Below are 13,904 nucleotides of genomic sequence, written 5' to 3'. Positions count from 1 at the left end.
AGCCCTTTTGCCTGTGCTGTGGTAGCTGTACGCTGTGTCACTGCTGCGTTTTGAACCAAGCGATCATGGCGGGCGTCTGTGCTGCGTGGACGCCCAGAAACTCGTTCACGGGTGTGAGAATGTTCACGTGACCACTGATAAAGCATTGTTCGTCAACTGTCCAACCTTTTTTTTTAGCAATTGTTCGAAAGGACTGTCCCGCCACTCGGAAGGCCGCAATTTGACCCCATTCAAACTCGCTATTTTGGCTGTAACAAGCACGAGTGTGTCTTTGTGGCGTGGTTGCCTACCTGCTTCACACGCTTTCACCATACTGAGCCTTCTGGCTGTGAGCATTCCCTAGCACATGGCAGATACAGATGGCACTGTTGCAGACATGTCACTACGCTATCTGTCTGCGGACAACGTTGTAACCATTATCGTCCGCAGCTCGTGGTCTAGTGGATAGCGTTGCTCCCTCTGGATCACGCGGTCCCGGGTTCGATTCGCGGCCAAGTTGGAAATTTTCTCTGCCTGCGGACTGGATGTTTGTGTTGTCCTCATCATTTCAGAATCATAGTAATTGTTCGGTTACCTTTGCACTTTGTTGATACTGTGTTCTGCAACTGCAGAGCTGCCTTTCTGGACTACCACTTACGTGCTCCATACTGCATATGGTCAACGTAGCCGCGCGGGATAGCCGCGCGGTTAAGGGAGCCTTGTCACGTTTCGCGTGGCTGCCCCCGTTGGAGGTTCGAGTCCTCCATCGGGTGTGGGGGTGTGTATTGCCCATAGTGTGTTAGTTTAGGTTAGATTGAGCCGTGTGTAAGCCTAGGGACAGATGACATCAGCAGTTTGGTCCTTACCATAAATTTCCAATGTGGTCAATGTACTGGCGACCAATCACCCGCACGTCTGTAAACATTATGCGTCCATAGTTCCACTTGACCTATGTTGGAGCTCAGTGTATCCTTGGCCTTGCACATTGGGTGAAATATAGTTTTTATCTGCTTTTCCCAATATTCTGGCTAGCTTGGCAACGGACAACTCCGCACACACTTTGAATTCCTGATACGTGATTTCTTCTTTCAGGTTCTTCTTCTTCATCTGGAGATAATGTTTGTTTCGCATCTCAGAGAAGATGCACTTGTCTAAAATTTCTCGCATACACATGCCATAACTCTGAACCATGCATGTTGCTCAAGCTCTCCACCCATATGGTGAACAGAGTACTGCATTGCACTTGGCAGCAGCTCTCTTAGTACTTAGGTGCTGTTCTTCACGTACTTTCTTCATGCATACTGAGTGCCTGAATGCCTCGACGGGCCATTTGGGTTCCTCTTCACAAAAATATCCAAGAACAGCAGGCAGTCAGCGACAGAGGGATAAAACCACACAAAAACCGAACTATAACAGATATCCCAGTAATTATGCCCATTCTAATAGTCGTCGGTTAGCCCTGACGTATCTCACAGCAATCTAACTAGTCAAGAATTCGAGGGGAAAAATTCGAAATTAACTGAAGTCAAAGGGTAATCTCACCGGCACTGAGCAAATACACAGTTATTCCTCGTAGTGACCTTTCATCGTAAATAAGCCAGAACTGCTCACGAAGTTTACGTCATAATAAAGTCACTCATAAATTCAAACTACTAATCACAATTCACAATTTATAACTGCAACACAACGATATATATTCTTCAAACCCGTAAATATATAGCGCTCATTGTGCCACTGACTATCATATAGTCACGTAAATCGGTGAGAGCCAATAATAAATAAATCTGGCTTTTCGCCGAGTAGTTTGCTGTAGAGCAGATAATACCAAACAAAACAGGCACTAACAATATAATTTATTTATTTTTAAACTAGCAGCCTGCCTCAACGCGGTATCTTTGACAACTGCCGTATTATCGCCCGGTAGACTGCTATCCGCTGTTGGTGTTCAGTTGCCGGTTACAAGACTGACCGCACTGCCCAGGAATGCATATCGTTCTTTCTCAAGACGTTATTCACACGATTAAACGTAGATTCTCCACCACTGTCTCTTTATCAGACAACGAGTAGGTCACGAGTTGGCTCAGGAAATACTTCACCACTGTCGGAATAATCAGCCACGTACAACACAGCTTTTATGTACTAGGGGAAATCTACAGGTCACCCCTGTGTATTCGTTCAAGAGCAGAGCCAGTTCAGAATAGTTTTGAACATAGTCCACAGAAGCCTAAGCTTAGAGCCGGCTGAGTGTTAGTTTTCCTTATGAGTCCGTCTGGCGTGTATTACAACTGCAACTGAATTGTACCTGTACAAAGCGTGAATGCAAAATGCATTCCGTAACTGCGTTATCGCGATTTCAACTCGTGAACGAGCGAGCGAGCTGCCCAGCTGCAGCAGAGCTAACACATCCTAAGCGTAGAACTAGTGCTAAAGTCAGCGTTTAGTCCCGATACGTAACCCAAAATTTTTCTCTCTTTAGTAGTGTAAAATATTCGGCATTTTGACACTGGTTGAACCTTAATGAAATACACCATGAAGTGGTTTAGTATTGCTTGTTAATAAGAAAGATATCCCCACGCTGCGACATTCTCGTCTGCTTGCTTTTGATATTGAGCCAACAAGTGCGTAAATTTTTGGCAGAAATTCGATCCTTCTGTTCGAACGAAACGTAGTGTTGGGGGCGTAATCTATTGGAAAGGAACGGCCGTCCCTCCATCCGTGTCAACGTAACGTGACACACCGGAAAGTGCACGAGTCAGCTCTTCCTGAAGGAAAACTGTTGAAATTCGAATAACTTACACGGAGAAGCAAAGCATTCACATTATTTGTAGTAATTTTAAACCCTGCGTACCAGTGCATTTAATTTAACACATTGTGGAAGGAACCCGAGTAGGGCTCGGACAGCGTCAGTTATTCTCACACAAAATCGCTTCCGACGCATGTCTGGAAAGTGTGTTGCTATCACAGTAAGAGCCGGAAGGGAAAAACTTGCCCTAAATGAACGCCCTGGTGATGTCCGAATTGCAAAATAGCTCTTTGTATGCCTGAACATTTCAAAATATACCACACCGAGGCAAGTTACAATGTTTTTTCTTCCAGAATAAAAACATGATTCAGTAACAAGGTTTGTGTTAATATTAGATTTTTAAGAAAGATAAACAGGTCTCATAAATGAAACACTACACAAATTTATTCCAGTCACAGTAAGAACGCTACGATTTTCGAAAAATGTAACAGCAGTCCCGTTGATCCACCCTGATTAGCTGAGGCCAGTCTAAAATGCGTCAAATTTCAGTGTCAAATTTCCGTGTCACTATCAGGAGAAATGACTTTTCTTGAACTTCTTACGATTCTATCAAGTTTGCACCTTAGCCGAAGACCCTTTTGGTCTCCCTACGTTCCACACCGGTCACCGAAGCGAGTGTAGTCCATTCGAAATTAAGCTGAAAAGTCAGGTTGCCTGAATTCTCTAGGCCAAGTCCAAGTATTCGTAGCCAAGGAGAAACAGCTTATTGATGACTGTTGAACCATTTTCTGCGACACACTAAAATGTGCCTTTCTCTTAAACTTTTCTGCTAATCATGCTGTTGTTAAGCCTTGGTAACCTTAACCTCGGAAATGACTCTCCGCGGGACACTGCGCTTTGCCATAACTGAAACAGCCCTCTGGCCGTTAGTTGATAACTTACTAATCTCAGTAGTAAATGAACTGAAAAGGAAAATCAATACGTTATTGTCATCTCTCGTTCAGTCAAGAACACACATAAAATTACACTACTGGCCATTAAAATTGTTTCACCACGAAAATGACGTGCTACAGACGCGAAATTTGACCGATAGGAGGGCGTTGCTGTGATATGCAAATGATTAGCTTTTCAGAGCTTTCACACAAGGTTGGCGACACCTACAACATGTTGACATGAGGAAAGTTTCCAACCGATTTCTCATACACAAACAGCAGTTGACCAGCGTTGTCGGGTGAAACGTTGTTGTGATGACTCGCGTAAGGAGGAGAAATGCGTACCATTACGTTTCCGACTGTGATAAAGGTCGGATTGTAGCCTATCGCGACTGCGGTTTATCGTATCGCGACATTGCTGCTCGCGTTCGTCAAGATCCAATGACTGTTAGCAGAATATGGAATCAGTCGGTTCAGAAGGGCAATACGGAACGCCGTGCTGGATCCCAACGGCCTCGTATCACTAGCAGTTGAGATGACAGGTATTTTATCCGCATGGCTGTCACGGATCGTGCAGCCTCGTCTCGATCCCTGAGTCAACAGATGGTTACGTTTGCAAGACAACAACCATCTGCATGAACAGTTCGACGACGTTTGCAGCAGCATGGACTATCGGCTCGGAGAACATGGCTGCGGTTACCATTGACGCTGCATCACAGACAGGAGTGCGTGCGATGGTGTACTCAACGACGAACCTAGGTACACGAATGGCAAAACGTCATTTTTTCGGATGAATCGAGGTTCTCTTTACAGCATCGTGATGGTCGCATCAGTGTTTGGCGACATCGCGGTGAACGCACATTGGAAGCGTGTATTCGTCATCGCCATTCTGGCGTATCACCCGGCGTGATGGTATAGGGTGCCATTGGTTACACGTCTCGGTCACCTCTTGTTCGCATTGACGACACTCTGAACAGTGGACATTACATTCCAGATGTGTTTCGACTCGTGGCTCTACCCTTCATTCGATCCCCGCGAAACCATACATTTCAGCAGGATAATGCACGACCGCATGTTGCAGGTCCCGTACCGGCCTTTCTGGATACAGAAAATGCTGGACTACTGTCCTGACTAGCACATTCTCCAGATCTCTCACCAATTGAAAACGTCTGGTCAATGGTGGCCGAGCAACTGGCTCGTCACAATACGCCAGTCACTACTCTTGATCAACTGTGGTACCGTATTGAAGCTGCATGTTCAGCTGTACCTGTACACGCCGTCCAAGCTGTGTTTGATTCAATACCCAGGAGTATCAAGGCCGTTATTACGGCGAGAGGTGGTTATTCTGGGTACTGATTTCCCAGGATCTATGCAACCAAATTGTGTGAAAATGTAAACGCATGTCAGTTCTAGTATAATATATTTGTCCAATGAATACCCGTTTATCATCCGCATTTCTTCGTGGTTTAGCAATTTTACTGGCCATTAGTGTAATAGTCAAATTTAAATTCGTAATGACTAACAACTAACATTAATTTTCCGCTAAACCCACTTCTCACGTTCGTTTCTCGATAATAATTATAAACACCTATTGAAGGTGTCACATTACAGTTTCTGGCTGTCGACATCAAATTGTAAATTCTAAGCATCTTTTCTTTGTTAATGACGTAGTCTCCAGCTATTGTTTTGTTTCTGTTCTAATCAACATACTTTTCTGTTATTTGTGCAGGTGTTACTGCATCTCAGCAGTTCTTCCGTGCACGATTTCACGTGAGAGGATAATGGATAAGGTAAGCAAATACAGAATATTGGCCTACATTATCTCCATAATAGATAAATTTTTTTTCTAACGGAAAAACAGTTTAACCTATACCGCCATCTCTTTCTTCTCTGAAACTTAGTTAACAAATGGAATTAACTGCGCAGTTGTCATTGGACGCATTCTTAATCGCTTAATCTGTAACACTCCTTCTTTGTTTCACATGTATTAAACAAGTCCTGTTAAGCGACCCACTAATACACGTCGACCAATGTGCTTTAAATCTGCATAACGTCGTCAAGTACAATATTTGTATATTGAATGGAAGCGACAGCCAACTTTTGCGAATATATTGGACAAGGGGTACATAGTTCCGTGACGTTATACAGTAACCGTGAAATAAAAAATTGTACCCATATATTTGTAGCACTTAGTACTCTCATCTACAGTTTTACATTAGCATTCCGCATGAAGAACTGTCGCCAGAACTGAAATTACTTATTACATTGCATCAATGTAGTTGATCGTTAGCGAAACATTTATTCCTTTCTAGTGAAAAAATTATGGTCGAAACGACGATCTACTATGAGTAAACTGCTTTAATTATCCAATTACTGCTTACTACCAAAATACATATTGTGGTCAAATATTAGAGGGGTCTGAAACCAATATAACCACAAATTTCAAACTGGATGTTTGGACAAATTTTCTTAGCCAAACGAAGAGTGTGAAATGGACAAGAGGGGTATAAAACGTACCAGCGAGAGATCTAGTTTTGCAGAAAACAGATTTAATTGCTTCAAAAAGTAATCAGAGTAATGAAGAGAAGTTTAATTAGTGATATGAGGGAACATTACGCAATGGATTTCGTCCGAATTTTCATAGCCAAAAAGAAATTGTGAAATGGACGAATATGGCTTAAAATATTTCGTGTGTTCAAAGCAATGAGACTAATCAACGCAAACTTTGTGCTTTAGCGTTTTAGATTTTAGAATTTGAAATACTGATCTACCTTTATGTCCAAAACATTGAAATATTTCACAAACAGCTGCTGATAGCTGTGTAAATGACGTGTCAGAAACGTCATCTGTTCAACGACTCACTGTTTTGCAAATAGAATGCTACGTTAATGTAACATTTAACAGTCAGTAAAAAAAGTGGCATTAATGTTTCGTTAAATGTTTGATCTAAAAGTAAGAAATAAAATCGGCCGAGGAACATTTGACGTGGCTTTCAGTGGTGCTCGAAATAGTTTACAACAAACGAGAGGCAGGCTAAAAATGTAAGGGTCAATGTTTAACTTTGAATCTTAAGCCTAGTCTACGCGACGATATTGGGTTGCGCCACTCGTTGCGTGGATGAGTTGCACGCAAATGGTAACATATTTGACAATATACACGGCGAAACCAGTATATACTTCAGTTTTATCGTTTCGTGTCACCAATACTGTCAACATTTTTCTTCTAAATAGAGTTAATTATGCGATAAGTAATAAAGATATTGTAATGCATGAAGAAATGTCGCCAGAACTGAAATTACATATTACATTGCATGCATTACAATCGAGAACACTCGGCATGCTATAAGATGCGGTTTTGGTTGGTGATGACGCTTTTTCATTAATACCAATAATTATTAACATTAATAATTATTTAACACCAGTAATTATGCAAAGCAGGCCGCATTAAAAAGAGATTGGTTCGCAAACTACTCTCTGGAAGATAGATCTGTACAGTGGCAATATTTCAAAATTCAAACATATGAGAATGGGGAGACTGCTGCGACGTTTTAAACAGATGAATACTGAATAAAGAATGAAGCTTCTTGATTTGCGTAGCCTTCCCTCCTGTCAAAATATTCCTTACAGTTAGAATTATATTTGCTTGTATTTTTCTTAGTTCAGTTGTATATTTGCTCCTAATTCAATAAATTTTGGGACACTATGAGCTCCGCAGGGTAGTCTGTCAGTCTGAGTCTAGTCAGTTGGTCAGAGCTCTCAGTGTCGGGCAGTCAGCGTCTCCCTGTCTGTCGGTCTGCCGTACATTACGGGGAGTCTTGAGTCTGTCAGTCTCGGCGAGTCTAGTAGATCGGTCAGTCGGAATGTGGCTAGGTCAGTCTCGCGTCACCAGTTGCTGGTCTGGCTCTCGTTTGCATTTGTGTGGCAGTGAGTGTCTGTCTGTCATCCGGAGTGCTAGCATGTGTTTGGCCGCCAGTCTGCTCGAGTTTGCTCAGGCAATGGGCCTTGGCGGTTGGATCGATCGGTTGGTCGGTCGCGTACTAAGACACCAGATGGCTTGTCCGCCTGGAGCGTCGGCGTATGTGCGGTGGCCACGGGAGTCCAGTGGCCGCGCCATATAGCATTGGGTAGTGGCTTCGCGGTCGACACGAGAGCAACAGGGGCCAATCCACTACATCGGTCTGGCCGGAGCGAACTGCGACGCCGTGAGACGGAAGATCGGCGCGCCTTCCTGCGTCCGTTGAAGCGGCTGGCAGTGGACGGTTCGGAAGAGCGTTTTGGGGGTGCTGCGACAGGTCTTCGCCAGACGTGATTTGTGATATGTTGTTTCAGTTACTTATTAAATTATACTTGTTTTCTTGGTCAGTCTCTAGCCCTCAGCTTGCTCATTGGACTCTCGTCCGCATTTGTGGGGCAGTTAGTGTCTATGTAAGTCTGCAGGCTTTCGTGGCCGTTGTCACTGAAGTTAAAATCTTCTCGGTTATTAGGTCGCGTCATGTTCCTTCTAAAATGATTGACGTTTCGACCCTTCTGCAGGGATCTTCCTCAGGATCTTCTGGTGTCCAATACTGCTAGAACACTGTCAGAGACGAGTGTCGCGTCCTCTTATAAAGAGGGGGTTTTCACCCGTTCGTGTTGGAGAAGTGATACTATTGGTTAAAATTCATATGGCTGCCATTGGTGGGCCAAAGTCATGGGCTAATATTCTCGCACTGATGCAGCAGAAGGGGCGTTGGTAGCTCATCCACTGTGGATACCATTGCCGGCCCATCATCATTGGATAGAAAGGCACTATTCCACACGCGTATGCTGAAGAAGGGTTATTGGTTGAAATGCCTGCAACCGCTATTGGTTGGTCGTCATCAGTGGCTAGATTCGACACGGACAGATCTAGAGAGGGGGAATGTTTACCCAAAATATTATTGAAACTTCCTGGCAGATTAAAACTGTGTGCCCGATCAAGACTCGAACTCGCGACCTTTGCCTTTCGCGGGCAAGTGCTCTACCAGTGTACTAGGAGACGAGATACTGGCAGAAGTAAAGCTGTGAGGACCGGTCGTGAGTCGTGCTTCGGTAGCGCAGATGGTAGAGCACTTGCCCGCGAAAGGCAAAGGTCCCCAGTTCGAGTCTCGGTCGGGCACACAGTTTTCATCTGCCAGGAAGTTTCATATCAGCGCACACCCCGCTGCAGAGTGAAAATCTCATTCTGGAAACATTCCCCAGGCTGTGGCTAAGCCATGTCTCCGCAGTATCCTTTCTTTCAGGAGTGCTAGTTCTGCAAGGTTCGCAGGAGAGCTTCTGTAAAGTTTGGAAGGTAGGAGACGAGATACTGGCATACTTAAAGTGTGAGGACCGGGCGTTAGTCGTGCTTCGGTAGCTGAGCTGGTAGAGCACTTGCCCGGTCCCGAGTTCGTGTTTCGGTCGAACACACAGTTTTAATCTGCCAAGAAGTTCCATATCAGCGCACACTCCGCTGCAGAGTGAAAATCTCATTCGGGCAAAATATTATTGTCCACCGATGTTACTCCCAGCGAGTTGTTTATGCCGCACACACATCGCGGGCGCGTATTTACGTCCTTGATGGCAGGGAGCGACGATGCCGGAAGCCTATAGCCGTCCTCTCTGTTGAAATTAGATGCATTTACTAAAGAAAGATGTCTAAATGCCATTTTTCTTTAAAATTCTGCTGATGCGGTCAGTGACCCCAAAACGAACGGTAACCTGGCGGAGTGAGAAGGCGGTTCCTCGTCATTCTTATTAGCGGTATAAATTTTCCGCCTAAAAGCTCTGTCGATTGAATAACTATCATTCCCATTTGCCTTCAATGTCCTCTTTAAAAAATTCAACTCCGATTCCAAGTTTTCGTCATCACTGATACGGAATGCACATGAAGACAGAGTGTTGAGTACTGCTTGCTTCTGGGCTGGGTGGTGGTGCGAAGTGGCATCTAAATACCTGTTTGTGTTAGTCGGCTTTCTGTACGCTCCGTGGCCTAGAGTGTTATCAGATCTTCTGTATACCAACATATCTAGTAACAGGAGACCGACCTCACTCTCAACCTCCAAGGTGAATTTGATTTTGGGTCGAATTCCATTTAAGAAATTGTGGAACGCGTGAAGTTCTTCTTCGACGTGTGGCCAATAACAAATGTATCGTCCACATAGCGGAGCCAACAAGAAGGCTTCAAAGGAGCACTACTTAACGCTTGTTGCTCAAAATGTTCCATAAACACGTCAGCTGCAACTGGCGAAATGGGTGATCCCATAGCAAGGCCGTCAGCCTGTTCATAGAATTCACCATTGTAGTTAAAATAGCTCGAACGAAGACAAAGTTCAGTTAAGTCACAAACATCTGGAGCCACATTCTCTCTTATGAGCTCCATTGTATCTGATACTGGGACCTTAGTAAATAACGATGTCTTACCGAAGCTAACAAGAATGTCACCTACGGATGTCCTCGTTTGCGTATAATTTCTAAAAAATGTTTCAAATCTTTTATAAAACTATTTGTTTTACCAACTAGATGTCTCAGTTTGCCAGGTAAATGACCTGCTAAAAAATAAGTCAGTGAGTTAATCCCACTGACCATAGGCCACAAAGGTACTTTCGCTGGCTCTCTGCTTTGTTTTATTATTGCTCGCGTAACAACTAATATATTAGATAAAAGATGTTGCTATGAAAAGAGCCCTGAAATACTTTTTAGGGATGCTGTGCTGTGTCTTTCTTTGGATCATTAAATTTCAAAAAAACGAAATATGTTATGTTCTTATTATTCTGGATCTGGCTTTATATTAAAGGAACATTTTTTCGGTACTGTAACTCGCCATAAAGTTCAACATATCTTCCTTACTTTACAGTTATTGAAAAGGTTACTGAAAATATTTTCGTTATTGATACTGATGTTACAGTACGCAATGTTTGTTCAACATCAATATTTTGCAGTGGATTTTTGTTAACAGTAAAACACCAATATGTACCACGACTAACACGAAAACATGAGAAAAAGATGTTTTTACCATAATGTTTGCCACACCGGAACTACGCACAGCAAGATTTCTTTTGTGTTATGAAGGTAAATTATCTTTTTGCACTGTTAATAATCTATAATCTGCAGCCCACGTCCACCTGCAAAACACATCATAAAATCTGCTGCTCTGCCCTGCAATTCCGAAGCTGAAAGAAATAATTTTAGTTCACTATTACCTGTCCGCTTCTTTGCGGTATGATTGGTTTCATTTAATGAAGTTTGAATGCGCCGCGGCAGCGGCTCGTTCGTTCGTAGCGCAGCTCTGCACCACGAATAATATTTAAATAGCTGAAAATGTCTTAAAAGTATGGGATAAAATACCTGGCAAGCTTATTACAAATCATAATGCAAGTTTTCACTAAGTAACTATTCAAAACATTTAAACAGATTAAATTATTACACACCTTTACAAATCAGTACCTAATGGCGTGCGTCCCTCAATCTTGACAAAATAATGCTTCAGAAGCGTGCAATACAACGTCACAGGTTCTTCCTACTCACGTAACTCCAAGAAGACGACAGAGAAATTAATGTTGTGTGTGTGTGGTTTGAGGTTTTCGGGCGCTAAACAGCGTGGTCATCAGCGCCCAAACGCATAGAAACAGGAACACATGCGGTGAAGGGACTAAGACGAACAGCGAACAAGGAGAACGGCTAAAAGACACAGGCCTGACGCAGTTCTAGATCCTCACATACAGAGGCAAAACAAGAGGAAAAGAAACGCACTAAAAAAGGAAAGGAAACACAAGGAAAAGAGAACAGAAATCGAAGTGAAACAAGTAGGTAATCGTGACTGGCGGACCTCTTACCTAAAGCCTGGGTGAGCCAGTCACCCAGCAACACATTAAAATCCTCTCCCTAAAATCCGAGGCAACAAATTGGACAGGACACAAAACCGTAAGACCTTAACCACAGTCGTTGCGTCGTCTTGCAAAATAGAGGGCAAATCCGGTGGCAAGGAAACCACCGCCCTCTGGTCAGAGAATAAAAGACGGTCAAGTAAAATGTGGCGGACAGTAATCTGGACGCCACAAGCACTGCAGTTTGGTGGGAGTGGGGGGGTGGGGGGGGGGGGGGGGTTGGGGTCCTCCCGCTGGAGTAAAAAAAAAAATGCGTTAATGGACTGTGCCCGATGCGGAGGCGAGTGAGGAGAACCTCATCCCGCCTGCATGACTGGTAGGACGTACTCCATGGCCGCGTGGTGGCCTTGACCAGACGCAGCTCATTTTCACCGACTGCCAGCCACTCCTCTTCCCATTGACGCATAACACGAAAACGAAAAATGGAGGTAACAGCATGGAGGGGGACGGCGCATTCAACAACGTGAAGGAGGGTACATGCATCTTTGGTAGCCACAGCCGCCAGTTTGTTTCCCCTAATACCCACGTGCCCCGGCACCCAGCAGAAAGAAACCTCCTTACCCTCCCGTTGCAGGTGGAGTATGGAATCATGGATGTTCTGAACGACCGTATCCGCTGGGTACAGGTGTTGCATGGTCTGAAGGGCACTCAGGGAGTCAGAACAGATGAGAAACTTACGACTGGGAACACATCTCAGCAAGATCGCAAACAATTCGGCATCAAAGATGGTAAACGCCGCAGGAAGCCGTAACTTGACGACTCGATCAGGGAAAACAACAGCACAACCAACAAAGTCCCCCTGTTTAGAGCCATCCGTAAATACTGGTAAATGGTCGGGATGCTGGTTTAAAATACCGTAAAATAAGGAGATAAAAACAAACGCAGGAGTGCAGCTCCTCCGGTACTCTGACCAGTCTAAAAGGACGCTGGGCCTCTGGAGCAACCAGGGAGGCAGGCGGGTAAAACCCTGGAGTTGGGGTGCCACACACTCCACACCAAGGGACTCAAGCAAATGCTTGGCACGAATCCAAAATGGTCTCGTAGCTCTGGGACGACTGGAAAAGAGACGTTCCATAGGCGTTCGGGCAACGGTAGGGTACGCAGGGGAGGTAGGACAGGCAAGGAATTGACACACTCGTCGCACCATGAGGAGTTTCCGCCGGATGGCGAGCGGCGGTTCCCCTGCCTCAGCACACAGGCTGGGGATGGGACTGGTACGGAAGGCACCAGTGGCCAGCCTGATACCCTCATAGTGTACTGCGTCAAGAATCTTCAGATACGAAGGCCTCGCTGACCCATACACGGTGCATCCGTAGTCAAGACGCGATCAGACGAAAGCCCTATAAAACTACAGCAGACGCGCCCGATCTGCTCCCCAGGACCGATGGCTCAGACGCTTCAAAATATTCAGTGCCTTCAGGGCCCGCACCTTGAGGTCCTTAAGGTGCGGCAACCATGACATCGAGAACGATTTAAATGAACACACACACATTTGTCTGCAGAAAAGGTAATACCCGTCTTCGCAGTCCATGCCTCCTCTAATCGCTTTATCGTAAGCTGCAACTGTCGGCTAGCAGTGACGAGACTGGAGGAAGAACAGAAAACAGTCTATAGTTGAACGACATCTCCGAAAGCCACACTGAGAGTGGCTAAGAAGCTGCCTGGTCTCGAGCAGCCAAACCAGGCGACGGTTGACCATGCGCTCCAACGTGTTCCCGACACAGCTCGTCAAAGCAATACTCCGATAATTACTGGGATGCGTTCGGTCCTTCCCCGGTTTGAGGAGGGGAATCAAAATCGCCTCCCGCCACGAGTCAGCTAACGTGCCGGATAACCATATCATATTAAAACAATTCAGGAGAACTTCCTCGAATGGCAGCAACAAGTGCTGCAGCATGCTGTACCGAATTTGATCATGACCGGGAGCAGTATCATGAGCCACAGACAGCGCCGAATCCAGTTCCCACATCGGTGACTACTATTTATACTCGTTGTAACATATTCTCATCTTTGTTTGATATTTGATAATTATCGTCTGTGGCGGTTTCAGTACTCGCCGACGCAGATATTATCTTTAAAGAAATCGGTACATAATTCTATACAAGTATAAAACATGACACATAATGGTTTCTCTTTATTACATAAAGTTATACAATCATTGTCCACGTATTTACAATCATCCAGTTCAATTATTCTTTTCTCCTTTTTTACCACATATAATGTGTGTTTTGCCAGGAGACGTTACAATGACCCCTGGCAGCAATTGACCAACGTTAAGAATGTTCGGCAATACGCTGCCACTAACGTCCGTTTCGTCATTGTTTCTCACCTTATTTCCGATATTTACTATTCACTTTGTTTGCCCTTC

The 13,904-nt window shown here is 44.6% G+C and overlaps 1 protein-coding gene across 1 annotated transcript in view; it reads left to right on the top strand.

Annotated features, from left to right (window-relative positions):
• Positions 1-13,904, top strand: part of LOC124788864 — a 355,716-nt gene that overhangs the window by 195,097 nt on the left and 146,715 nt on the right. Inside the window, exon 2 of the mRNA XM_047256147.1 lies at positions 5,384-5,444. Coding sequence (XP_047112103.1) covers positions 5,436-5,444 — 9 coding nt within the window. The 5' untranslated portion in view covers positions 5,384-5,435. The remainder of the gene's footprint in view (positions 1-5,383; positions 5,445-13,904) is intronic.

Source organism: Schistocerca piceifrons, chromosome 3 (genome assembly GCF_021461385.2).
Source record: "Schistocerca piceifrons isolate TAMUIC-IGC-003096 chromosome 3, iqSchPice1.1, whole genome shotgun sequence".
NCBI lineage: Eukaryota > Metazoa > Arthropoda > Insecta > Orthoptera > Acrididae > Schistocerca > Schistocerca piceifrons.
Note: the sequence above shows the minus strand (reverse complement) of the source record. Positions and strands in the feature narration are given on the sequence as shown.